A 27,712-nucleotide genomic window follows, 5' to 3' on the forward strand; every position below is an offset into this window, starting at 1 on the left:
TTATTGGCTTGACACGGCCAGGCCTGATGCTCAGGCTGGGTTGAAATGGTTGGTAAGAATGTCCCATAAGAGTACAGACGTCGTGGGAAGAGCTGCCTTTTCTCCCTTTTCCTCCTTGGTCATGTATAGATGGAGCAGGCCTCCGGTTCTGGATCTCTCCTGGTGAATTAAAGGTGGTCTACAGCTGCTTAGCTCTAGAGATCTGTCACCATAGCAACAGGGGTAAAGATAACACTGTTGGCTGGGGCTCCAAGGCTTACAGGGACTTTTGAGTCCTGCAGATCTGCATTTGTAGCTTTTTGGACCCATGAACACATCCAAATGGGAGCTGTTAAAATATTTTTTTAATTTCTATTTTATATGTATGAGTGGCACATGTATATATGCAGCACCTTCATGCCTGGTACCCTTTGGAGACCAGAGGACAGTGTCAGATCTCTTGGAACTAAAGTCACAGACAGCTGAGAGATGTTATGTGGGTGCTGGGAACTGAACCAGTGTCCTCTTCAAGTCAAGTCTCCAGCCTCCTGAATGGGAACTTTGAAGCCACAGGGCCAGGCTTGGTCCCCATCCTCTCCGTCCTTGGACACCTTGTACAGAGAAGACAGTGGAGCCCAGAAGGAAGTAGGGAGCTGTTCAAGGTCACACAAACCAGCCAGAAGTGAGAGCAAACTGCAGCCACCCATCAACTACTCCTGGGACACGGAGTGGGCCTGGTCCAGGCGGGCGGTGCCAGAGGAGGAGGCTGTGGTGCTCTGAGTAGGGAAGTAGAAGATGATGAACCAGCAGAAGATGAAGAGCCCTGTGGTGAAGAGAGGGGTTCAGTGAGCCCGGACCAGGCAGGGACACAGAAGGGACTCCACTATAAATGTTCAAGCACTTAATGAAAAAAGTTAGGTAAAAATTAAACCTGAAAGAGAGTCAAATAAAAACCTTAGAGACCACAAACACTGGCCTTGAAATAAATTGCGCACATATCTATCGCCAAAAAGGAAGAAGAAAACAAAAGTATTCTCTGATGTATAAAACCACTGGTCTTCCCACCCCTGTCCTTTTATAAAGGATTACCAGAGGATGCGTGTCATCAAGAGGAAAAGGGAGGTTTATAGTAGAGTATAGAAAACTAGAGTATAGAATTGACTGAGAAATGCAAGCTTTGTGTTTAAAGGGAATTTATAATGAAAACACCACACAACAATAACAATGTCGAGAACTTAAAAGGCACCAAGGGCTCTGCTGTGAATGGGAGGATGATAAGAAAGCTGAACAACATAGACTCATCCAAGGGAGAGGCTTAAAGATGAAAGGAGCCCATGCAAGAATGATGAACCGGGCGTGGTGGCGCACGCCTTTAATCTCAGCACTCAGGAGGCAGAGGCAGGTGGATTTCTGAGTTCGAGGCCAGCCTGGTCTACACAGTGAGTTCCAGGACAGCCAGGGCTACACAGAGAAACCCTGTCTCAAACAAACAAACAAACAAAAGAAGAAACCTCTCTTAACCTCTGGGATTTTTCCAAATGTGTGCTCGTGACTATTTCTCTAGGAACCACCTTAGATGACCCTAAAGCAAGTGTATGTGTGTGTCTGTGTGTTGTTTTTTAAGATTTAATTTTTTTTATGTGTGAATGTTTTGCCTGCATGTATGTATGTGTACCTGGTAGCTGCGAAAGCCAGAAGAGGGCATTGGAGTTCCTTGGATCTGGAATTATACACAGGAACCTCTTGTGTGGGTGTTGGGAACTAAAGCTAGGATCTCTTCGAGACCAGCCTATTGCTTGTTTGATTTTTAAAATTAACAGAGAAAGTAGTAATTTTACTGTAGCATTTTCTTTACTTGAAGAAAATTGTCTTTATTTTGTGTATGAATCTCTTGCCTCCATGTAAGTACACTGCATGGGTGCCTTGTGCCAGGGGGAGCCACAGAGAGCCACGGGGAAGCCAGGGGGAGCCAGGGGGGCCAGGGGGGCCAGGGGGAGTCAGAGGTGGGCTCTGGATCCCCTGGAACTGTGAGTGCTAGGAACCAAATCTGGCTCCCCTGCAAGAGAAGCCAGTGCTCTCAAGCACTGAGCCACCTCTCCAGGGACTCCCTGTGGCATTTGTTTTGGTTGTCCTCCCCCATCCACCCCACCCGTCTCCCAGCTGTACCCTTCCCCTTCTAGCAGTCCCTGATCCACTTCCTCTGTAGTCCATTGCTTTCTCCCCACCCTATGGTCCCTTCCTAGTGTAATAACCTTTGCCTACACCACACATAATGCGCGTATAAACCTTAAAACCAGGTCCTTCACGTGAGAGTACCTGTGGCGCTTGATTTCTACTGCAATCAATACAGCATCTGTAACAGAGTGGAGGCTGCTTTAGTAAGAGCGCAGCTCTTCGCCTGGGTCAGCGGATGCCAATGTGTAACTTAGGAACAGGGTTAAAGTTTGGCATGTCTTCCCTTCGATACCTTAAACTGGGTCAGACTGGCTTCAACTCTGCACACAGACATGGTAAACATTTAGGGAGTGTTTGTCTAAAAATGGCGACCCTCCCCTGGAGGCTGATGCAGAGAGTAGATTATTAACCAGCAGCTTTTGCAGGGTCTGGTTCCAGAGCAGGAAAGTGGTGCTGACGGTCTCCAGGGAAGAACTAACACCCCCAACCCTGCCCTTCTGACTTGTCCTTTTCTCCGAGTCTTCCTCTCCCATGGCCACCTGGGTCTAAGAAATGAGCAGCTTTTGACAATTGAGAAGCTATGCCAAAGCGGGAGCCACTTTCTTACTGCAGACAGATCCCTGTGTAATTGTTTTAAGATAATGAATAACAGGGTCCTGGCTGTGTACGCTGCTTTCCCTGGCTTTTGTGCCCTCCCTGTATAACCCTGAGACTGGTATCACCTGAAGTCAGTGCAGGAAATGCTGTTTCTCCTGTTCCTCCAGGATAGCTATTCTCAATATACCCCCTTTCTATTTCACTGCTGGTTTTACCAGCCAGTTGACTGGGGCAAGTGTGTTCTACTGGGGACCTCTGGATCCGGCCTCTGGCCTAGGATTTTAGAACTATGCCCTATGTATTGAAGACCAGATCACACATAGGTCCCATTCATTGTGAAACATGGCATGAGGAGGGGACAAGGGCCGGCCCTGACTTAGATAAATGAGGAACACAAGTACTGAATGTCTGGCTGACAGGCTGGGCAATGGTTAACAGTGACTGTCACCTTGATAGGACTTAGAATCACCTATGAGACACGCCTCTGATCCCCAGACTAAGTAACTGTAAGGGGGTTTCTAGATTAGCTAATTCACGTATAAAGGGCCATCCTAAAAGTTGGGGGCACCATTCCAAGGACCTGGGAGAAATATGAAAGAAGTTTGGGGATAGGTTCAGTGCCTAAAGGCACTTAGCAGAAAACCTGACAACACAAGTTTCATTCCTGGGACCCTCATGGTGGAAGGAAAGAAGTGACTTCCACAGGCTGTCCTCTGACCTCCACATAGACGCGTAAACAAACAAATACATAAACTTTAAAAACATAAATTTAAAAACTAAGAAGAGAAAGTGGCCCACCAGCATCCATCCATCCATCCATCCATCCGTCTATCTGTCTGTCTGTCTCCTGAAGCACATATGGTATGACCAGCTGTGTCATGCCTTTTCTGTCATTGTATACTCTGCACTCTTGAAATGGGAGCCAAGACAAGACCTTTATTTATTAAGTCGCTTTTGTTGTGTATGGTGGTTTGAATAGATTTGGGCCCTATAGACTCTTGTGTGTGAATGTTTGGCACTATTAAGAGGTGTGGCCTTGTTGGAGTGGGTGTGGCCTTGTTGGAGTGGGTGTGGCCTTGTTGGAGGAAATGGGTCACTGCTGTGGGGTGAGCTTTGAGGTCTCCTAGTACGCTAGCTCCACCCAGTGTGGAACAGTCTCCTCCTGGCTGTCTTCATTCAGATCAAGATGTAGAACTCTCAGCTTCTCCAGCACCATGTCTGCCTGCACTCTACCATGCTTCCCACCATGATGATAAAGGACTGAACCTCTGAAACTGTAAGCCAGCCCCAAGTAAAGGCTGGCCTTTAGAACAGAGTTGCCTTGGTCGTGTTGTCTCTTCACAGCAGTGAAACTCTAAGACAACGGGTATTTTGTTGCAGAAAACAAAACAAAACAAATACTTTAAAAGCTTCTTAAGGATTCTATGTCATGTCACATCAAATCTCATGACCCTGCCTTCCTAGTCAGAACTCGACAAAACTAGTCATCTGACTCAGAACACAGAGTCAGCAGCCATGTTAGGCAGCCAGACAAGAACAAGAGAGAAAAGAGAAGAACAAGTTGTCACAGAGGCTGGACAAGAAACAATACTCAGCTCCAAAACAATAGGTGGGGACATCTGCTTTGATTTATGTGGCTTTTTCTGATCCTAGCCCCAAGACAACAGCCACCCTTGCTGCCCTAGATCCCATAAGAATCTCAGGCATCTAAAATTAGCGTTTTGACTTGAGCTAGCTTCTATGGAATCCTGTGATCTGTAGAGCACCCTCCCCAAATTCAAGTGCCCTTTAGTGCCAGTGAGGCAGCCTGTGGCCTCCCCAGACCCTCACCTTGTAGAGAGTTTAAGAGGGTGAAGACGTAGACAGTAGACAAGCCGAGGGGGGTGAGAACAGCCAGCCCCCAGGTCATGCCCACCAGACTGGAGAGGCCCAGCACGGTGAGGACCGACTTCCAGGTCGGCCCCTGTCCTTTGCCTGCTGTGACACTGGGCAGAGTGAAGATCTTCCAGGCCACCAAAGCCAGCACCACAGCACCGAAGAGGAAGGTAACAAGGAAGTAGCCGTGGACTGTAGCATAAAGGGCAGGCTCTTTCTGGAACCAGCACCTGTAGGAGGTGGATAGCCACTGGGGCTGGGGAGGAAACCCCTGACCATTGAGCCCCAGGACACTTCCCCAGATAATCTGTAGTGACCAAGAAGATGCCCCTCCCCCCCCCCATTACTGTTGGCTCTCCTGGGCCTCCTCCTTTATTTCCTTTCTGACTCCAGACTCCCATTTACCCACTGTACCACAAGCCAACTGGATCCGGCTATCCTCCCAGCCTTGACATTGCTGGCCTCTCCCTATGACCTCTTCCTCTTCCTCCCTCCAGTGAAACCATACCCTCTGCTCCCCTCAGCCCCACTCACAGCTCCAGTGACGTGCGGTTCTCCTGGTCGCGAATGGTATAAATGCCATAACTGTTGCTACTTCCAGCACCGATAACTACAAGAACAGGCAGGCCTGTGGACAAGGGGGAGGGGGCGAGTTGGCATTGTCAGTGTCCCCTTGATAAAGAGTGCCTCCTGTTCCTTCAGATATCCATTGCTCAAGCTTTGGGCTTCCCTAGGCTCTTCCCTGTCAAACCCTCCAGCCTTCCTCTACCCCTCCAGCCTGTGCCTACCCCAGGCCAGCAAGCTCAGCTTCAGGAAATAGTGTCCAAAGTAGGTATTGAAGACCCTGATGACCAGCAGGTAGAGGTGGAAGGCCTCCAGGCCCATCCAGGTGAAGACACAGAGCAGAAAGTAGTGGAAAATGGCAGCTCGGACCCAGCAGGAGGCTGGGGGGCCTTGGGAGCTGCTCCCCACATTGATCAGGAAGGTGAGATTCAGGAGAAACAGGCTGATGCTCAGAGCCATGTGGATCTTAGGGGCATCTTCAGACTTGAACCTCTGCAGAGAGAACCTGGAGAGAATGGCTAGTGAGCAGGCCTGAGGAGTCACAGCCTATACGTGGTGCTCAGGCTGGTCCATCTTCCTGCCTCAGTCGCGTGCCACCCACCATCAGCTGCTATCATCCTCATGGTCACTCCTGCCTGGCCGTTCAGTTTCCACCTTTGCTAGGAGTCAGTGTGCAAACTCTTAGGTTCTAATCCACAAGCCCCTTCGTGGCTCTCTGGGCTCTGTGGACGCTCGCTGGGTCCTGCCAGCCTCACTGTTTGACAGATTCCTTAGCTAAATTGTGTAACTGAGGAATTGACACCGAGGATGGAGCTGGGGCTGGAGATTGTGTTCTCTACCAGTACTTGGTGGGGTGGGAGTGAGGAGGTGTGACATGGGTGTAGCTCCCAGGGGCTGAAGCCCAGGGTTTCTTAGTGACTGAGGCACAAAGGCACAGGGGAGGGACAGTAGGGATCCTTGGACTGGAAAATGGGAAGCCCAAAGAATGTTCCAGGTGGGTTCCAGTAAGCCTGGGCTCTAGGGTTCCAAAGGATAGGCAAGGATGGGCAGAGGCTGATCCCACAGACTCCTTCAACTCAGCAGGTCTGAGGGTTTCTTGGTCAAATCCTGGCTCAGGACAGCCAAGCGACAGCACTATCTGTTCCTGTTTCTTCCCTGTGCCTGCTTCTTTTTGGAGAAGCTCATGTATCCCAGAAGGGGCATCCTTCCCCACACTTAGCCACAAGTAAGTGGCTTTGTCCCTTGTCACTTAAATTCATGAGTAGTCAAATGGCTTGGCCAGCCTGTGTGTTCTACCCTGTAACCATAGTGGCCCAATCAGTCGTTGGCTTGTGATCAAAGTCAGACCCTAAGACAACTGAGTATTCATAAGCTAAACATGCACACACACAGAACACCCAGCATCTCAGGAGTGTGAACCCTAGAGCCCTGTGCCCACAGGGACCACACACTTGGCTAATAGTCAACCATCTGTTGCAGCTAGGACGACTCTGAACACTGGGCCATGTAGTTTTATTTAGACAGGGCCTTGCAAGCCATATCCCCACCATACACCACACACACATATACATGTGTGTATATATCCCCACCATACACCACACCATATCCTCACCATACACCACACACATATACATGTGTGTATATATCCCCACCATACACCACACCATATCCTCACCATACACCACACACACATATACATGTGTGTATATATCCCCACCATACACCACATCCATATCCCCACCATACACCACACCATATCCCCACCATACACCACACACACACATATACATGTGTGTATATATCCCCACCATACACCACATCCACATCCCCACCATACACCACACCATATCCCCACCATACACCACACCATATCCCCACCATACACCACACACACACACATATACATGTGTATGCCCATGCATGCACATGTGCACACACACTATACACATGTGCACACACACACATATACATGTGTACACACACACTACATACACACACACATACACACATACACATGATCTCCAAAGTGGTGGAGCTGAAGGGGTCTTGAGACTACTTAGCTATTCTCCGCTACTGCCAACTTCCTGGCTTTGATGATATGCTATAGTTACATACGACATGACACTTGGGGAAGTTCCAGTAAGGAACCACAGACTGTCTGTGCTATTTTTGCAATTTTCAGTTAGTCTATAATTATTTCGAAATGTTTGTTCTCAAAGCCTTCAACTCTGGGGCTTCAATTTTGCTTGAATATCTAAGGAGCTGGGACCTGAGCCCGAGGTTCTCCAGGCACCAGGGTGAAATTAACATCCTGAGAAAAGAGAGAGCAAGCTGTATAAGGAGAGACCAATCCTAGGGCAAGCTGTGAAAGGAGGGACCAATCCCAGGGCAAGCTGTGAAAGGAGAGACCAATCCTAGGGCAAGCTGTGAAAGGAGGGACCAATCCCAGGGCAAGCTGTGTAAGGAGAGACCAATCCCAGGGCAAGCTGTGAAAGGAGGGACCAATCCCAGGGCAAGCTGTGAAAGGAGAGACCAATCCCAGGGCAAGCTGTGAAAGGAGGGACCAATCCTAGGGCAAGCTGTGAAAGGAGGGGCCAATCCCTGGGGCTTCAGCTGGAGTCTTTAGTTCTTTCCCTGCCTGGAGGAAACATGATGTGAGTTTCCTAGTTCCACAAATCACTCATGCCCTGCGTTGGCCAATCTGAGTTGAATTTCTGCCTCTTTCAACTTCAACCCTATGTCCTACGTTCTCAGAGAGCACACAAAAGGCCAGAGAAGACGATGAGAGGCCACAGAACAAAGACACCTTATCCCTATCCTGTACTTCCTTGAGGGCAGGAGGAAAAGGAGGTGTCTTCACTTACCTGAAGGTAATGTAGAGCACCATGGTGAAGGCCAGGAAGATCATGGAGACAGCACTGCCTGCCTGGGAGATGCGAGTGAGAGTCTGTGCCGTGGCCAGGTCCAAGATCGGCCTCTGTAGATGACCCCAAGTTCTGATCACATCACTGATGGGCCAGACCCACACATCTCCCAAACCCCAGCCAGCCCAGGCAGCCTCTCCCAGGGACAGAAGCTGGACCACTGCAATCAGGATGGATGGGCTGTTACCAGCAGCAAGGCGAAGAAGGTCAAGTGGTCGCAACGGCAGACAGTTCTCCCATCCCCGGGCACCGTGGAGCAGCCGTGGGAATCCCAGTCTCCTGTGGCCCACAGCAAAGTAAGAGCAGAGGAGGAGGGAAGGGAGAGCCTGCCTCTGTCCTCACCCTCTGCCCTGTGGAAGCTTGCTCCTTTCTCATTCTAAAAACATCTTCCAAACCTACCTTTAGCCATATCCCAGAATACACAGGTGAGGATCACGTTCTGAAACCAGAGAGTGGGAGTCAGAAGAGGAGGGAGGCAGGAAAGGGGGAGAGAAGAGAAGACGGGCACCACCAGGTGTCTTGCCCTAAGAGGATGCTCTCTGTAGCTTACATGGGGAGATCGACTCCATCGGTTGATGCTCCCTGGACCACTGTGCATGTAGGGTATACAACATATATGGCACAAGAGGGTCTGCCTGTCTGTGCGTGCATGCCTGTCTTCAGGATCATTGCCTGGCAGGGGTGGAAAGCATGTATGCAGAGGGGTTCCCCAGGCCCCCACACATTTATGAACATGGGGTGGGAGGGTGTAGGGGGCACGTGTGTTCACGTGTGCAGGGCAGACAGATGTCTTTGGGCATTAACTGCATGAGCCTGATGGTTTCTTCTGCATGCACTTAGAAGGGTTTAGGGCACAGGTTCCCATGTGTGGCTTCTCAGAGCTCATACACGGTATGCTCCACAGTAACTGCCAGGCCCCAGGCAGAAGACTCACAGGTGGTTGACGCTGGTGGGAGAAGGTGATCTCTACAGGTTCTGACAGGCCGGTGGCGTGCATCTGGCCCACACTCAAGCCCACCATGCGGTTGTTCAACACGCTGCTGCCCTTGTCCTCAAGGAGCTTGGGGCCCTGAGAGGAGATTGGCAGGAGACTAGCTATGGGATGGGCTGACCTTACCTGCCCTATCAAGGGGTCTTGGCAACTAGGACATGCCCTCGCCTGGGACATCAGAGGATCAGGGAGCCAGGTGCCACAGGCACCCTTCTTCCTACTGCTTTCTATAACACACTTGGGTGGGGCTAGGCAGGGCTGGCCTCTAGGTTCTATACTACCTTACTGAAAAGCCACCTTTGAACTGGAAGAGCTTGAGGCTAAGATCAGCCAGGAAATGGGGTCAATGCCAGTGAATGCCTCTAGGGGACAAGTGCTTCTAGATCCAAGGGTGCCTATATGTAAGCTTACATGGATGGGCGCATGCCTCAGGAGCACACATCTGGCAGGCACTGGCAAGGGATAGTCATGTTTACCCATGTAAGCACAGTCACATCTGAGCACACCTGATTAAATGCTCTCAGGAATATAGAAGGGTGTGTGTGTGCGTGTGTGTGTGTGTGTGTGTGTGTGTATGCATGTGCAAGAACATACAATCATGCATGTGCACACCTGGACATCATACACAGTCAGCAGGTGCTGATGTCAGGGTATCAGAATAGTATTCAGGCCACAGACTGTAGAAACAGTTCTTGGATGACCTGGCTGCCTTAGAGACAATCTCAGGGACCCTGAACATTTAACACTGCAGCTTCCTGGACTCCCAGCAAGCCTCTTACCTTAAAGACATTCCCTGCACCAATGTCTAGAACAGTTATGGCCAACCGGACTGCAGACCTGTTGCCAGGCAGGGCTCCAAACAGGCTCTTGGGAAGTCGAACTCCATCAGCAGGCTGGTCCTCACCCTGTATCACCTGCCTCGGGATCTGTAAGCATGAATCCAACAGCTCCCAACTCCCCCTTAGGATGCCAGCTCCAAGACAGATGCCACTACCACTCCAGTTGGGAGGGAAACTGTAGCAGGCCAAGTGGAGGGACAGCATCTGAGGACTTTTTAGCTCAGGGCTGGGGCACAGAGCACCTGGCTCAGTCCAGCCTCTGCTCCTTATGTTCTGGTCCCTTGGACAAACATTAACAGTGGAGCCCCAGTTTTCCCATCACAGGAATCAGTGGAGCATGTCTACATTGGTACAGACACACTCTGCTTTTAAGTGTGTGTGTATGTGTATGTGTGTGCACACACACACACACAATGAGGGATGTCCCAGAAAGAAGTGAGAGGAGAGTGGTGTGGGGGACTCGTGCTTACCTTGGCTGGGAAGCCCCTCCTGCCCAACAGTGAAGCGATTTAGAAACCAAGCATAGTTAGAACAAACCTCCGCAGAAATCACCAGGCATTCTTTGTCTAGTGTCTGACCTCCTGGGCACCCTAGAGCTTCAGCCTGCATACACTAGCTCCCTGCTTCAGAAGGATCCATGCTCATGGGAACAGGGGACCAGGGGTTGGGGCTGAAGCCCCAGTTTTCACCTTCCAGGCCTAGATCTTATCAAAAAGGATGCATGGGTTATGTCTTGGCCCAGTGAGGCTCCTACCCAGAGGGCACTGCATCATAAGAGGCTCAGCTAGCTCCTTGGACCTCTACCCTCAACTTCCTCTCTGCGGGGATGCCGTGGACATGTTGAGCCCTCGCTAGACCAAGAATGTCTTGGTTTTAACTCAGATTTTCTTTCCAATATGTTTACAGCTTGTTTTATTTTGTTGTTGTTTACATTTCTCTGGTTTGTTTTGAGAAAGAAGCTGTGCTGGCCTGGAGCTCAGGAGCAAGCCTCCTGCCTCTGCCTCCTGGGTGTTGGGAGGATAAGGATGCCTCATTCTTCTTGGTTTCTGACACTCTTGAAAGTGGGCAATACTCTCATCATTTACATGTGAGAAAACCAAGGATCAGAAAAGTAGATGTGCCCACAAAGGCAATGACTGGTAAGGGCAGAGATGGGATTTAAATCTGGGCCAGCGTATATGTAGACTCCTCCCACTCCATCTCTCTGAGGCCAAGAGTGCCCTTACTCTGACTTCAGATGTGTGTTCTGGCAGAGAGGTTAATGGACAATTTAGGCTTGGTGGAATCCAGAGATTCATCTCCAGGTGGGCACCCGAGGGCTCTAGGAGAGAGGAGACTCCCAGAGGACATCAAGGGCAGTGGTAGGAGGGCTGGTTCGTGGATCTCCCAGCATCCTGACTAACCCACCACCATTCCACTCATTCAGTTAATCCACTGACTTCTATGCTGAATAGGACTTAGGAGGGATGAGCACCAGCAGAGGTCTGAGCCAACAAGAAGCTCTTCACCTGGGAAGGCATCAGAGAGTACAGCAGGTCTTCTGAGACATCCGTGCTGATGTTCTGGATCAATGCCTTAACAAAAGGCATGTCCACAGTCTCCATGGAATTCTCCAGCAGGTAGGACTCATAGTTCAACCAGTATCTGTAAAGGGGCAAGGAATTGGGGGGAGGAGGAGTTTGCAGACTGAGCCATCCATTCAGCAGGCTCTTGGGGTGATAGCTAATCCAGAATACCAGAGACCCTGGGCTCTTAAGGTAAAGAAGAAGAGCGACTTGGGAACTGACCCCGAAGGAGTCCGGATGAAGACTGGGTATCTGTAGTGGTTTGAATAGATCTGGCCCCCATTGACTCATGTGTTTGAATATGCTTGGCCCAGAGAGTGGCACTATAAGGTGGTGTGGCCTTGAGGGAGGAAGTGTGTCACTGTGTCACTGTAGGTGTGGGTTATAAGACTCTCCTCTCAGCTGCTTGGAAGAGAGTCTTCTCATTGCCTTCGGAACAAGATGTAGAACTCTCAGCTCGTCCACCATGCCTGCCTGGATGCGGCCATGTTTCCTGCCTTGATAATAATGGATTGAACCTCTGAACCTGTATGCCAGCCCTGATTAAATGTTGTCCTTTATAAGAGTTGCCTTGGTCATGGTGTCTCTTCACAGCAACGGAAACTATAACTAAGCCTGTATCTTAAATGTTTGTCTCTAAACTGTTCAGTGCGTTTGAGTGTTTTGCCTGTGTCCGTGCACCATTCTCATGCCTGGTGTCCTTGGAGTTCAGGAAAGGACATCAGATCTCCTGGCATTGGCATTAGGGATGGTTGTGAACCACCAAATGAGTGCTGGGAACCAAACCTGGGTCTGCACGAGATCGATCAGTGCTCATAAGTGCTGAGGCATCTCTCCAGCCCATGCTAATCTTTTAGAATAGTAGCATGCCAGATATAATCCATACATTAACCATTTTAGCATGTAGTGTTCAGTGGTATGGAGCATATCCACGAGGCTCTGAAACTATCACTACCTTTTTACTTTAGAACAGTCCCATTGTCATGGAAGGAAACCCCATGCTCACTACAAAGCTACCCTGTCCCCTTCTCCAGCCCCTGGAAACCACTAATCTAATTCGCTTTGTCTCCATAAATACCCCCTCTTCTTCTTTGGACAAGGTTTCATGTACCCTAGGCTGGACTTGTACTCACTATGCAGCCTAGGATGACCTGAACTCCTGATCCTCCAGCCCCTCTTCTTCTTTGGACAAGGTTTCATGTACCCTAGGCTGGACTTGTACTCACTATGCAGCCTAGGATGACCTGAACTCCTGATCCTCCAGCCTCCTCCTCCTCCTCCTCGTCCTCGTCCTCCTCCTCCTCCTCCTCTTCCTCCTCCTCCTCCTCCTTCTCCTCCTCCTCCTCCTCCAGAGTGCAGGGATTACAGGCATGCGCTAATCACACCAGTTTCTCAGTGCTGGGCCTTGTGCTTGCCAGATAAGCACCTACCAACCTAGCCACATCCAGACCAAACGTCACCTGTTTTGAATTTATGGTATATTGAAGCACATACCATGCGGCCCTCCCAGTCCAGTTTCCTACACTTAGCCTATTGTTTCCACAAATCATTTCTGAAACCTGCATTGTGGTCTCAGTCCTTCCAGATGAAATGCAACCATCTACATATGGGCTTATAGATCTGTTCACCTGTCCAACGGTGGGCATATGTGTACATTGCCCCACTGATGAACACACATGGCTCTTCATCACTGATGGACATATGGCTCTTGGCATCCAACCTCTGATGGACATACCGCTCTGCACATCCACCCATAAATGGGCATTTGACTATTTCCCATTGTGCTGGACAGTTTTTGTCAACTTAGAGTCACCTGGGAAGAGACATTTGAATGATCGACTCCATTATCTTGTCCTGTGGGCATGTCTGTGGGGCATTTTCTTGATTAATGATCGAGGCAGACCCAATCCACTATGTGCAGTACCACCACTGGGTATAAGAAAGCAAGCTGAATGGATCATGGGGAGCAAGTCAGTAAGGAGTGTCCTTTAAATTTTTCTGCTTCTGTCCCTGCCTCTGGGTTCCTGCTTGAGTTCTGGACCTGATTTCCCTCAGTGTGAGGGACTGTGATGTGGATGTGGAAACAAAATGTAATGGTTTGAATATGCTTGGCTCAGGGAGTGGCACTATTTGGAGGTGTGGCCTTGTTGGGGTAGGCGTGTCACTGTGGACATGGGCTTTAAGACCCTCAGCCATCATTTGAGACCATCATTTGGGCTGTGGTGTTTATCACAGCAACGGAAAGCAGACAAGAACACCCACCTTTCAGCTACGGTGAGTAGCGCTGCTGTGTGAACCCATGTGTGAGCCTTCATAGAAGACTTAGTTTAAATTCCCTTGGCACACACCCATGCATAGAGTTGTTAGGTCATATGATAATTCTCCAGATAGCTTCTCCATCAGCTGCTGAATGGTGTTCCATAACAGCTGCACTACCACACCCACACCTACAGTGTATGGATGTTCCGCCAGCTCCGTAGCCGTGCCAACACAAGGGGTTTGTTTTACTTTTTTTTTTTTTTTTTTTTTTTGAGACAGAGTTTCACTGTGTAGCCCTGGCTGTCTTGGAACTCACTCTGTAGACTAGGCTGACCTTGAACTCAGAGATCTGCCTTCCTCTGCCCTCTGAATGCTGGCATTAAAGGTGAGCAATACCATGCCTGGCTTTGGATTATTGTTTTTTAACTGTACCTTAAAGGTACAAAGAGGTGGCTTCTGGTGGCTTTGATTTGCACCTCTTTACTGACCACTGATGCTGGACATCTTCTCACGCACTTTTGGTTTTGTATATTTTATTTGAATAAATCTCTTTGAACACATTTATTGAGTGTCAATTATATAGTAGAAATTCAGTATTTGAAAGCTGAGCCACAACAAAAAAAAAAAAAAAAAAAGAGAAAAAAAAGGGTGGGGAAAAAAGCTGGGCCATAGAACAGGAAGATGCCTCTGTGGACAAAGACTCGTGTCGAGCAAGCCTAATGACCTGAGTTTGATTCCCAGAACCCACATAAAGGTGGAAATGGAGAACTGACTGGATAAAGTTGTCCTCTGACCCCTCACAAGTGTGCAATGGTATGCATAGCCCTGCCCACGTCATAAACACAATAATAAACACAGTTTTTACTTCTTTGTTTTGTTTTCGAGACAGGGTTTCTCTGTGTAGCCCTGGCTGTCCTGGAACTCACTCTGTAGACCAGGCTGGCCTCCAACTCAGAAATCTGCCTGCCTCTGCCTCCCAAGTGCTGGGACTAAAGGCATAAGTTACCACTGCCCGGCCATTTTTTTTTTTTTTTTTTTTTTTTACTTTTTTAAAGATAGGTCTTATTATGTAGCCTTGGCTGGGCTGGAACTCATTATGTAGATGTGACATGTGTGACCCAAACCCACATCCTAAACATAATAATAACATTTTTATTTTTTAAAAGATAGGTTTTGTTATGTAGCCTTGGCTGTCCTGGAGCCCACTATGTAGACCAGGCTAGCCTTAAATTCATAAAGGTACACTAGCCTTTGCCTCCCAAGTTCTGGGATTAAAGGCATGTGCCACTGTGTCTGGCATAAATAAATGATTGTTTGTTTGTTTGTTCATGGGAACTGGCCTTTAGGGAGCAAATGGTATTAGGGGCAAACAGAATATGGGCTTCTGGGCTGGAGAGATGGCTCAGTAGTTAAGAGCACCGACTGTTCTTCCAAAGGTCCTGAGTTCAAATCCCAGCAACCACATGGTGGCTCACAACCATCCATAATGAGATCTGATGCCCTCTTCTGGTGCATCTGAAGACAGCTACAGTGAAAAAATAAATCTTTAAAAAAAAAAAAAAATGGGCTTCTACACAGGAGGCACTTGGAGCCGCTCTCCGTGGTGCTGAAATTTAGAACGTTTCCTCGCGCTTGGGTTCCTCCCTAGCCCTGGGCCCTAATTGATGCTTTCTTAGTACTGGAATCAGAGCCCTGTATGGCTGCTTCTTACTTAAAACCATTTTAATTACCCTCATTTATTTGTTTATTGCATTTATGCCATACTTTGTATCTGAGGTCAGAGGACAACTGCAGGGAAGGGTTCTGACACTCTTCTATGTGGGTTCTAGGAATTGAAGTCAGGTTGTCAAACTTGTGTTGAGAGCCTTTGCCTGCTGAGCCATTCCTCCAGAACCCTCCCCACTCCGACCTGTTTTTTAATATGGCCCTGGAGCTCTCAGGTCCTCTGTTTGTACGTACTTCACTGATTGGGCCATCTCCCCGCCCTCCACTATTCACTTTTCCTAGAAACTCTGATTAGGTGATGGCTCAGTCCAGACTGAGTACATGAAAGGGAGTAGCTATGGAGACAAAAGAAGTCCTCTCTCTCTCTCTCTCTCTTTCTCTCTCTCTCTCTCCTCTCCTCTCCTCTCCTCTCTCCCTCTCCTCTTCCCTCCTTCCCTCTCTATATTTCCCTTCCTCTCTTCCCTCTTGTCTCTCTTCTCTTCTATCCCCTCTCTCTTTTTCTCATTCCCTCTTCTCTCTCCTCTCCTGTCTGTCTCCTGTCTCCTGTCTCCTTTCTCCCCTCTCCCTTCTCTCTCTCTCTCTCCGTGTGTGTGTGTGTGTGTGTGTGTAATACAGGATCTCAGGCATGCTAGACAAGTGCTCTACCAATAAACTACAGCCCAGTTTTGCTCTGTTTTTAAATAGCCATAGTTATCAAGAAGAGAAGGCTCTATAGAGAAAACAGAAGATGAATTGTAGGATAGAAAAGTAAACCATATAACTATATTCAAGTCATATTCGAGACAGCAGAAGAAGACCACTGACCAGAAACAGAGGGGTGAGGCTGTCAGAATTCGTTGAGCAACACAGATTATCCAGCTTTGACTGCTAGAGAACTGTTGGCTTTTATTGGTACCAAATAAAATAGGAAATTTTAGAAGCATTAAGATTTTTGTTGCCACAGAAAATGGTGAGCCACAAAAATAAGATGACTGAATATTTGCTTATATGTGTTCCTACCTTGTGATCTTTCTCACCTTTGCAAACCAGCTCAATCCATGGTCCTAAGGAAGAGTCCCCAGTATGGCTCTCAGATATAGTAAATTCTTAGTATTGTCTGTTGCTTTGGTGCCTTCCCTTTCTCTTCTGTGAGACCGGCCCGGGCTGGTCTCAAGTTCACAGCCCTTCTCTTCCATCTCCTGAGGCTGGGATTACAGACCCACCCCACACAGGAGCTGCCAATCATCCTGAGTGTGAAGCATTCAGAAGCATCCGCACAGCCACTCCTCCAGTCCCTGTGTGGATTCAATCCGGACATCTGCCTCATGCCAAGCTGCTCCCAATGACCACTCTCCAAGGATAGATAAAAACAAGCTACTTGACTGACCCCTGAGCCCTATACCCTATATGAACCATGTAGGTACATTGAGGTGACCCCCATCTGTCTGAAAGTGACCTCCTGAAAGTTCTGACAAAGAAACCAGAAGAAGGAAGGAGGAAGAGAAGGAGGGAAAGAGGAAAAGAAGGAGGGAGGGAAGGAGGAAGAAAGAGGGAGAGAGAGACAGAGACACAGAGAGAGAACCATTTTACCAAAGAAAATCTCCAGGGGCTGGAGAGATGGCTCAGCTGTTAAAAGCACTGACTGCTCTTCCAAAGGTCCTGAGCTCAAATCCCAACAACCACATGGTGGCTCACAACCATCTGTAGTGAGATCTGAAGCCCTCTTCTGGTGCATCTGAAGATAGCTACAGTGTACTTAGGTACAATAATAAATAAATCTTGGACTGGTGAGATGCCTCAGCAGGTAAGAGCACTGACTGCTCTTCCAAAGGTCCTGAGTTCAAATCCCAGCAACCACATGGTGGCTCACAACCATCTGTAATAAGGAAAAAAGAAAAAAATGAAAAAAAAGAAAATCTCCAAAACGGTCAGTGAGCACATACAAAGATGTTGAAGTTCATTGTTCATGACAAAATGCCAGCAGGGAGCTCAGGTGATGTCCTCTACACTAGAGTGGCCAGAAATACATGAGATTCTGCTGACAGGACGCAAATGGCACCACCACTTTGGGAAACAGTTCGGTAGTCTTCTATGGAGCTCAGCATACATCCAGTGTATATTCCAGCAATTCTGTTCCCAGGCAGAAATCCCCCCACCAAACGATAACATATGGACTCAAAGACTTGAATTAAAACATTTCTGGGAACAATATTCAGACTCATCAAGATCCGGCACCATGTCAAATGCCCATCAATTGGCACATGGACAACATAATGCAATCTATTTGCATGGAGAGAGAGGTGGGGGGAAGGAGGAAGAAGAAGAAGAAGAAGAAGAAGAAGAAGAAGAAGAAGAAGAAGAAGAAGAAGAAGAAGAAGAAGAAGAAGAAGAAGAGGAGGAGGAGGAGGAGGAGGAGGAGGAGGAGGAGGAGGAGGAGGAGGAGGAGGAGGAGGAGGAAGAGGAGGAAGAGGAAGAGGAAGAGGAAGAGGAGGAGGAGGAGGAGGAGGAGGAGGAAAAGAAGATGAGGAAGAAGAAGAGGATGAAGAGAAGGAGGAGGAGGAAGAAGAGGAGGAGGAGGGAGAGGAGGAGGAGAAAACAACAACTGGGGTACAGGCATGTTGATAAGGGGAAAATTATGTGTTACCTGAAAACAAGAAAAGTTAAGATAAAGAAAGAAAGAAAGAAAGAAAGAAAGAAAGAAAGAAAGAAAGAAAGAAAGAAAGAAAAAAGAAAGAAAGGAAGGAAGGAAGAAAGAAAGAAAGAAAGGAAGAAAGCAAGCAAGCACTGGGGCATAGAACAGTGACCACAGGGCACTGTTGTTATCGTGTGCTTTGCCTGAGAGACACAGCTTAAAAGAAAAACTATTTGTTTCAGCTCATGGCTTCAGAGGGCTCAGCCCACAGTTCAGCACCTTCCTGTTTCTCTGCCGTGGTAAGGCAGAAAGTCATGTATGGAAGAGGCTGCTCCCGTCATTGCTGCTGGGGAGCAGAGAGCTTATTAGGAAGTGGACAGGGCCAAGCGGTACCTTTTCAAAGGATGCCTCCACGTAGGCCACCTTCCCAGTTCCACTCGCCTGTCCCCAGCACTTTATGCAGGGTTTGGATCCATGAGTATGTTGAACCATTGATAAGGTCAGAGGTATGCTCTGTGATTTCCTAATTGCTCAATAGAATCACACTGACTGTCAAGAGTCACCATCAAGGGCTGGTGAGATGGCTCAGTGGGTAAGAGCACCCGACTGCTCTTCCAGAGGTACAGAGTTCAAATCCCAGCAACCACATGGTGGCTCACAACCATCCGTAACGAGATCTGGCGCCCTCTTCTGGAGTGTCTGAGGGACAGCTACAGTGTACTTAAATATAATAAATAAATAAATCTTAAAAAAAAAAAGAGTCACCATCAAGGGCTCGAGAGATGGCTCAGTGATTAAAAGCATTTGTTGCTCTTGCAAATGACACATATATATGGTGGTTCACAACATTCATAACTCCAGCGCCAATGGATATGGTGCCCTCTTCTGGCCTCCACAGGTATTGCATGTGTATGGTGCACATACACATGTTAGCAAAACACACAGACAAAATTAAAATATATAAATCTAGAAAAAATATCTAAAAATAAATAAAAATCATGTTTGCCACTTGGAGGGGTGTTACTTGGGGGAAGCATGAGAGGCCTTCTGTGAGACTAGAAACTTTTTTTTCAGCTTTCTGAGTGAGGGGTCAGAAGGATGTGTGTGGTCACATGTAAATTGCACAACCTTTGAGACAGGAGCTGAAAGAGGCCAGAAGCGGGTATCAGGTCCCCTGCAACAGAAGTTACAGGTGGCTGGGAGCCATCTGGTGCAGGGACTTTAGCTTGAATCATCTTCAAGAGCAGCAAGTCCTCTTAGCTGTTGAGCCATCCTCTCTAGCTCCGACATTTGTGCATTTAAATATAACAACAACAACAACAACAGCAACAACAATAGTTATATTATTATTATTATTATTTCTCAGTGTATCTATTTTTTAAGAACCATGGCTTTGGGCTTCTGATTCTGAATCAGGAAGTTGTTTGTTTTCCTAGAATACATGGAGAAGCCAAGTCATACATGATGACTGTGGCACGCTGTCAACAGCAGCTAGGACAGGGACGGCCTTGAGGTGACATCCTGTAGAGAACCATGAACATGAGGTTCAGCGCCTGTGGCCTCTCTTCTCCTAGGGACATCTGTTCTTCCTAAGCTCTTTCTACTGCGAGTTTGAATTACTGATGAATGGAGGTCACTGCTGGTCACAAAACACACCTTACTGGTCACAGCAGGAATGGACCGTAAGAGCACATTAAGGGAAGGAAGCCATTCCCAAATACTGTTTGGCTTCCTGTGTGTCATCAGAACAGTCATGTCCAGGGGAAGAATGTAGCTCAGCGCTGACTATGGTCTGTGTGAGATGAGACTCTGCCCACAGACAGGCACAAGGGCTACAGAGCCACAGCAGGGCATCAGAGTCTCAGGGGATGTGTGTAAAGGAAGAGAAGCAAGCCTGAGACCCCACAGCCCTTAACAAACAGCAAGTTTTTCCTCTGTCTGCTCCTTTCTTGTCAGATCTTAGACCCGTGAGCAAGTAAGCCACGAAGCTTTTGAAGAAACCAGAGGAGCATTCTTCTGGTCTTGGTGTAGAAAGCAATTGTTTTTATTGTTTTGTTCTCTTCTCTTTTTGTCTGTGAGAGTCTAGTCTTATCTAGGTTAGGCTGGCCTCATTCACCAAGTACCTGAGGATGGACTTGGTCTCTTTGATCCTTCTGCTTCCACCTCCTGAGTTTGGGGATTAAAGATGTTTCAACAGTCATGCCTGCCTAGTTTAGAATAGAAAACAGACAGAGCAGAGCAGAGCAGAGCAGAACAGAACAGAACAGAACAGAACAGAACAGAGTAACAGGCAATAGGGCTGGTGAGATGGCTCAGGGAGCAGGTGTTTGTCACAAGCCTCAGAACATATGTAAAGGTGGAAGGAGAAAATTGACTTCACGAATATGCTGTGACATGTTAGTTCCCCCACATCATGCATACACACACACATACACGCATACACACACCCCAATACTTAAAGTAAATCTAAAGATCTGATCGATTACACTAACTAAAATTAAAACCTTTAGCAGTGGTCAAAAGACAGTGCTTCGGAAGTGAACAGGAAGCCCATGAAAAGGAAGATTATTCTCTGCATATATTCACGAAGACGCATGCAGAACAAATAAAGGATCCCCAAAATCACTATGGAAAATTCCAACAGCTTTATAGACCAATAAACAGAAATAGAGATATTAAGATATGAAAGAAATAACTGGAGGCACTTGACATCGGTCATCACAATCACCACGAGGTGCACTAGAAACCCGTAAGGATGGCTAAAAGAGAAAGGCAGACAAGACCAGGAGTTGTCAAGGCCACGGGGCAACCGGAATGCCACAATCTGCCTGCAGGAGTAAAATCTGATCTGACTACTGTAGCCAGTTTCTGCTAGAGTTAATCCTACCCCCCCCCCCCCACACACACACACACAAGTCACCAATTCCAATCCTAGGAATACAGATTCACAACAATACATGACCAAGAACGTCCAAAAACAGGAGCCACCCACATCACAAAATAAGTTGTCAGTTATATGTCATGTAAGATGCTAAAAAGATACACATCCGGATGAAGACGGCAGCCGTCTCTGGCTGATGGATTAAGGGAAATTCTCACTTCCTTTCTATAGCAAATTCCCAATGAATATGTATCACCTTTTGTCATCGTTTGTTTTCTGAGACAGGCTCTCCCTGTGCAGCCCTGGCTGTCCTGGAACTCACTCTGTAGAGCAGGCCTTAAACTCAGGGATCAACCTGCTCTGCCTTCATGCCATGCACCATCATGCCCACCATGTGCTACTTTTATAATCAAGACAGCCATTGAAATAAAGCACACTAACATTTCTTGAGCTCCTGCTATCTGCTAATAACTCCTCCATGTGTTATTTACTCAGTCTTCAGTGATGCTACGAGGAAGTCTGAGAGGTGGGGAGCAGGCGCTTGAGGGCATGGCGTTCTGACAGTGTGGATGGCGGGGTTACCACGACTCTCAAGTGCAGAATTATTTAGCCTCCACCATCATCCTGTAAATCCCATTTTACAGATAGGTAAACTGGAAGCCACCTGAGCACTGGCAGTCTGGGTCCAGCTTGTCACATCAAGTGCCTCCGCTGAGACTTCTATACCAGCTCCTATCAAGTTTGCCTCTTACCTGCTGTGTAACTACAGGCAAGTTATTCACAGCATAGAGCCTCAGTTTGCTCATCTGAGAAATGGGTTGATAACAGGACCTACCTCAGGGCATTTTTCATGGTCTGAATATACAATGTCCTTATAGGTTCATGTGTTTCAATATTTCAACCTCCTCTGGTGTACTGTTTTCAGAGATCATGGAGCCTTGAGAAGTTGAGTCTAGGTGGCATATGTAGAAGGATAGCCAGGGCTGCTTCCCATTCTCTTCTGCTTCTGTGTTCCTCCCTGACAAGGTGTGTATGAGCTCATCATGCCGTAAGCCTCTGCTGCCAGGGAGGGAGCCTCTCCATCCACCATGCCCACCCCTCCCTTAGGCTGCTCCTGCCCTGTATCCAGTTACAGCCGCAAGAGAAGTAGCTGAAGACAGTGTTGTTATGAAGAGAAAAGGGCAAACTGAAGGGATGGAGTGGGACCGGACCGCACCCTTCAGTCCCAAGGATGGAGTGGGACCAGACCACACCCTTCAGAACTGAGGCACCTGCTCGCTCCAAGGTGTTTATCCAGGACATGAGCACACAGGTACCCTGGGCTTCATTCACAGTGTCTAAGAAGCTGCCAGTGTGACTGTAGGCAGGACTCGGGGCATTTCCAGGCCACGGAAAGAATGAACCTCAATATAAACACTGTCTTAATAGCCAGCCTTGAGCAGAGATTTTCATTCCTCCCTTCAACAACCATTTTCTGAGTTCTGGCTGTAAGCTGGGCACTTCTGTGGTATCCCAGGTGAGCTTTGGGTCCCTCTGCCTAGAGCCCAGAGAAGAGCAGAGAGGCAGAGCTAGTGTGGCAACTGTGACTCCAGCAGGGACAGCACCAGGGAGCTTTGTCTCCCCTGCCCCATCTAGCCAGCTTCTTGGTCCCATGAAGCCTGCCTGAGCCATCTTTCCTGAGCAGCTTCGTAGTACCAGCGGAATTCCACCCTAATGGGTCACACCTCTACGTTGGTCACCACCCCTGGACGTCCCTGAATCCAAGCAATCAATCTCGAGTTGACCACACCCTTCTTAACTTCGAATACATCATCTCTCCGCTTCCCATAATGGTCTAGTTAACTTGGTACTTCTAGTCCGCCCCCAGCCCTCATCTCATCTCAACATTGCCACCTCTGTCCCCCGCACCTCTTTGCATGCTTACAGTTCAAAGCACTCTAGTCCTTTCCCAGTACTATGAAATTAAGCAGCTACATCATCCACCACTGTGTGGATTCACCAGAAAGCTGACCTGTATCCCCCAAAGTCCTTCCCCTGTGTTTCCCGACTGTCAGAGGTGACCCCCGGAAAAGGGTCATTTGACCCTCAAAGGGATCAAGACCCACAAGTTGAGAACCACTGTCCTTATCAGTAGCAACTCTGATGGCCAAGGCAGGGCCAGGTTAGGGAGAACATGAAAGGGTGAAAGGGGAACAGCATGTTATTCTAGGGCCCTGAGAACTTATGACAGTATGGCTTCCCAACAGGTCACTCCTCCCGTTTGTCCAGACTCCTCTCCTCTTACCTCTGCAAGTTCCCCACATCACAGGGGCTGTGCTCCGATTGCCCACACTTGGTGAAACACTGAGCAGTGTCATTCAAGTCGAAGGTGTCATACTCGTGGCCCTCCTGAAACCGACGGCAGACGTTCCTTGGCTCTTCGGTGGCCTCCTCATCTAGGGGAGGAAGTGGGGTGAGATGGGGCAAGTGGGAGAGGGACAGTGGCCTAGGAGAGGTAGCTGGTCCGTCACCCAGCTAGGGGCACTCCGGCAGATTCCACTCTCCCCAGTCCCGGAGTTCTCAGGGGAGAGCAGGCATTCCCACTTCACAGGGCGTGGGTGGGGTGGGGGTGGGGGTGGGAGATGACTACACGTGGCATGTGGTTCTCCAGACAAAGGCTTTGCCTGGCAATGCGCAGTGTTTTATCTCTCAGAACTGTGGCTTTTCAGCCACATCCTCCACAGAGCCTGCCTGGTTTCCTGCCCTTACTCCGTCAGATCCTCCCAGGCAGCCGCGGCCGATTCTCTAACTCTTGTAAGGCTTGTGGCTGGCTCTGTCCTAGCCTCCCATCTTTGCCTGGACTGGGTAAAGGCTGCAGCAGGCTGAGACTGGGGAGTAGTCAGCCCATGTCGGAAGGTGCTTCAGGACTAGAGACCAGTTCTGTGACTTCTGGTGCAGAGCCCTGTGCTATGGAATGCAGGAAGCTTCCTGTCCCTGCTTAGCCGTTTGTCCTCTGGCAAATTACGCAAGCGCTCCGAGGCTTGGTCCTCTCACCCTTTATGTTTTAGAGATGAAAAGAGATAATATACCTGAGCACACAGACCATCTGAGGTAATCTGGAGGATGTAGCTTTTTTTTTTTTTTTTTTTTTTGAGACAGAGTTAGTGTCTCCACATAGTCCTGGGTGCTCTGGAACTCACTATTGTAGGTCAAACTGGCCTCAAACACAGAGTTCCTCCTGCCTCAACTTTCCAAGTGCTGGGATTAAAGGCGTGCACCACCACACCTGACTAAGGTGTGACTTTTGTTTGTTTGTTTGTTTGTTTGGGTTGGGGTTTTTTGTTTGATTGTTTTTGTTTGCTTGGCTTTTTGGGGGGCGGTTGTTGTTGTTTTGTTTTGTTGTTTTGTTTTTGGGTTTTTTTTTTTTTGAGGCAGGGTTTACTTTTTAAATATCCTTTGCTGGTATTTGATTGAAAAAAATATCATTGGAGCTGGAGAGATGGCTCGGAGGTTGAGAGCACTGACTGCTCTTCCAGAGGTCCTGAATTCTATTCCCAGCAACCACATGGTGGCTCACAACCATCTGTAATGGGATCCAATGCCCTCTTTTGGTGTGTCTGAAGACAGTGACAGTGTACTCACATTCATGAAATAAATAAATCTTAAACAAAATTTAAGAAAAATATCATGGACATTACCACTTTTGATTTAAAGAAAGCTGGTTCATTTTCAAATATTAGTACAGAAAATAAAATTCATGATAAAGGCATGGCAGGACAAAGAATGAACAGGGAAGAACATATTAGCATATTTATAGAAGTTGGGTCTATATGTTGTTCAATTTTGCTTTGGTTTTCAAATAGTATGTGGAGCTTATAAGATGCACTGAGGCCAGATGCTAGGCTCAGTCTCTGAGATCAGCCCTATTTGCATTCACATGAAATCTAAGGAGGGTTAGAGAGGAGGAAGAAGGACTCCATGAGGGCAGGTGTCAAGGATTAGGAAGGGGGGATGGCCTCAGGGTAGGTGAGAATACAAGCTTTCCTCCACCTTGCTGGGAATCCCAGCAGGATACCTAAGGGAAGCTCTTGGCATCCAACAGAGAAGTACAGAGCTGAGTACTTGTGGCTCCCCACCCCACTTTGTCCTTAGGATATAGCCCAGGCTAGCCTCAAACTCAAGATCTTAGGAAGTGCTGTGTCTCCAGGGTGTTTTCTGAGGACTTTGGAAGCCTTGGTGTGAGTTCAACAATTGGGGATGCAGCAGGTGAGGGCAGGCAGGAGGTCAAAGGCCAGACGGTGACCCATATGTTCCCTATACCCTGCCCCTTGTCCCTTCAGCCTCCCTCCCTCCACTCACTGCCAGCCTCTTTCCCTTCTGCAGCCAATACCTGGGGCTAGCCCATCCTCGGCCTTCAGACTCAGGGTGCCAAGAGACTCCCTCAGGCAAGTAGCTACCACTTTTGTGCCTCTTTTTAGCACCATGTATGTTTCTTGGGTATGTAAGCAAAGAGCCAGTAGGTAAATGGACAAAAGGCATTCGATGCCACCTCCTATGTCACGCAGGTGACTGACACATCACCCAGTCACGAGCATCCCTGACACTACTGGATCCACATCTCCGTTCAGAGGAGCCTTGTTGGCCTGTCCATCATTGCCTGCTCTGTTCCAGGATGCCCCAAGAAAGACAGCCCTGTCAATTTCTACCGAATTTTATACTCAGGGTCTCCAATAGCCCAGGATGGCTTCAAACTCACTATGAGCTGAAACAGAACTCAAAGTCTTGATCCTCTGCCTCTCTACCTTCCAAGTACAAGTATATTGCACAATACCTGGTTCACCTCTGAGTCAGACACTCAACTCTATCCTTGACTGACTGTCCTAGCATCAGAAGAGAGGAGATTTTTTTTTCTTCTGAACCAAGAGATGCTAATCTGTGTGACTAGTCACCTGTCCATAAGTGACTCAGAAAGGCAGACACCTAAGGATACTTGTCAAAGTTGGAGCAGACAAGGAGAGGCGGGGCATGGAGACAGGAACACCTCACCACTCCACATAGCCATCTCTCAACAGTCAAGAAGGGTATAGCCAAGTAACACAATCACAAAAGAACTCACACAATATGTATTCATTGATAAGTGGATATTAGCCCAAAACTTAGGATACCCAAGATATAAGATACAATTCGATAAACGCATGAAACTCAAGAAGAATGAAGACCAAAGTGTGGACACTGTGCACCTTCTTAGAATTGGGAACAAAACACCCAGGGAAGGAGTTACAGAGACAAAGTTCGTAGCTGTGATGAAAGGATGGACCATTTAGAGACTGCCGTATCCAGGGATCCGTCCCATAATCAGCTTCTAAACGCTGACACCATTGCATACACTAGCAAGATTTTGCTGAAAGGACCCAAATATAGCTGTCTCTTGTGAGACGATGCCGGGGCCTAGCAAACACAGGAGTGGATGTTCACAGTCAGCTATTGGATGTATCACAGGGCTCCCAATGGAGAAGCTAGAGAAAGTACCCAAGGAGCTAAAGGGATCTGCAACCCTATTGTTGGAACAACATGATGTACTAACCAGAACCCCGGAGCTCTTGTCTCTAGCTGCATATGTATCGAAAGATGGCATAGTCGGCCATCATTGGAAAGAGAGGCCCATTGGACTTGCAAACTTTATATGCCCCAATATAGGGGAATGCCAGGGCCAAAAGAATGGGAATGGGTGGGTAGGGAAGTGGGGGGCGCTATGGGGGACTTTTGGGATAGCATTGGAAATGTAATTGAGGAAAATATGTAATAAAAATATTAAAAATCAAAAAATAAATAAATAAAATAAAAACAATTTAAAATCTCAAATAAAAAAAAAAAAAAAGAAGGGTATAGCCATCCACGGAAGTGAGGGAGGGAGCAGGCTCAACTTGGGTAGAGGCAGGACTGGGAACCTCATGTTGGTGTATTAAGTTGAGCTGTATGTGATGGGAGTGCTCTGGGTCCTGTCTCCTGTCACTGATGACACTGAATGGTGCCAACAGGAATGGGGAGCCTGTGATGGATGGACTATGTGGGCAGAGCAGCTGTCCGCCCTTCCAGGCAGCTTCCAAAGCCACTGATGCCTTCGCCTGGAACCCAGAACTGAATAGCTTGTTTGACCCACCATGTCCAAGAACCTGGTTCCAGCCAGAACAGATGGACAGGACAGATGGACATTCTCTTTCTTGCCCACCTACAATACACTATGGGGTGACAACAAGAGCCTGAGACCCAGCAAGATGGACAGGGATGACCTGGAGGGACAAGGCCAGAAGGGATGATGAGGGAGTCACTATGAGTCCCCATTTTCCCGTCCTGGCTGAATCCCTGGGTCTCTTCCCATGCTCCCCTGGGGCCCTTTGCAGCACAGAGTCTCCGGGGCTTAGCGGGATAGCTAGAGGAGCCCCGCCCGCTCACCTGAAGTCAGCAGCAGAAAGAACAGGAGGCCCAGACTCCTGGCTGTCGCCATCAGTGCTCAGCGAAGTTCTATGACTGTGTGGTCCCTCAGTCCCAAACTCTGTCCAACTGACCTTCTTCCTGCCCTCTGACGTGCGGCCACTGTTTCCTGTGGCCTCTTTCTCATTCTTCCTGACCAATGAATGGCGCCATCGAGGGGTTGTGAAAGGTGAATGTGAGGAACTGGGCGGAGCTCTGGATCTCAAATGCTCCTGAGACCACCTGCAGAGGGAACTGGGCTAACCTTCCACCACCC

The 27,712-nt window shown here is 48.2% G+C and overlaps 1 protein-coding gene across 1 annotated transcript; it reads right to left on the bottom strand.

Moving 5' to 3' along the window:
- On the bottom strand, positions 1-27,485 carry Adgrg3 (adhesion G protein-coupled receptor G3). The gene is made up of 12 exons (XM_021170697.2): positions 27,418-27,485; positions 23,270-23,420; positions 11,453-11,588; positions 9,885-10,031; positions 9,049-9,183; positions 8,514-8,553; positions 8,302-8,393; positions 8,055-8,167; positions 5,415-5,695; positions 5,161-5,254; positions 4,582-4,856; positions 1-802 (listed from the first exon to the last, which is right to left on the bottom strand). Exons 1-12 carry the CDS (start codon positions 27,467-27,469, stop codon positions 690-692), a joined length of 1,629 nt encoding a protein of 542 aa, XP_021026356.1. The 5' UTR covers positions 27,470-27,485; the 3' UTR covers positions 1-689.
- Between the last annotated feature and the right edge of the window lie 227 nt (positions 27,486-27,712).

This window comes from Mus caroli, unplaced genomic scaffold, assembly GCF_978045245.1.
Source record: "Mus caroli unplaced genomic scaffold, Mus_caroli_1 scaffold_10, whole genome shotgun sequence".
NCBI lineage: Eukaryota > Metazoa > Chordata > Mammalia > Rodentia > Muridae > Mus > Mus caroli.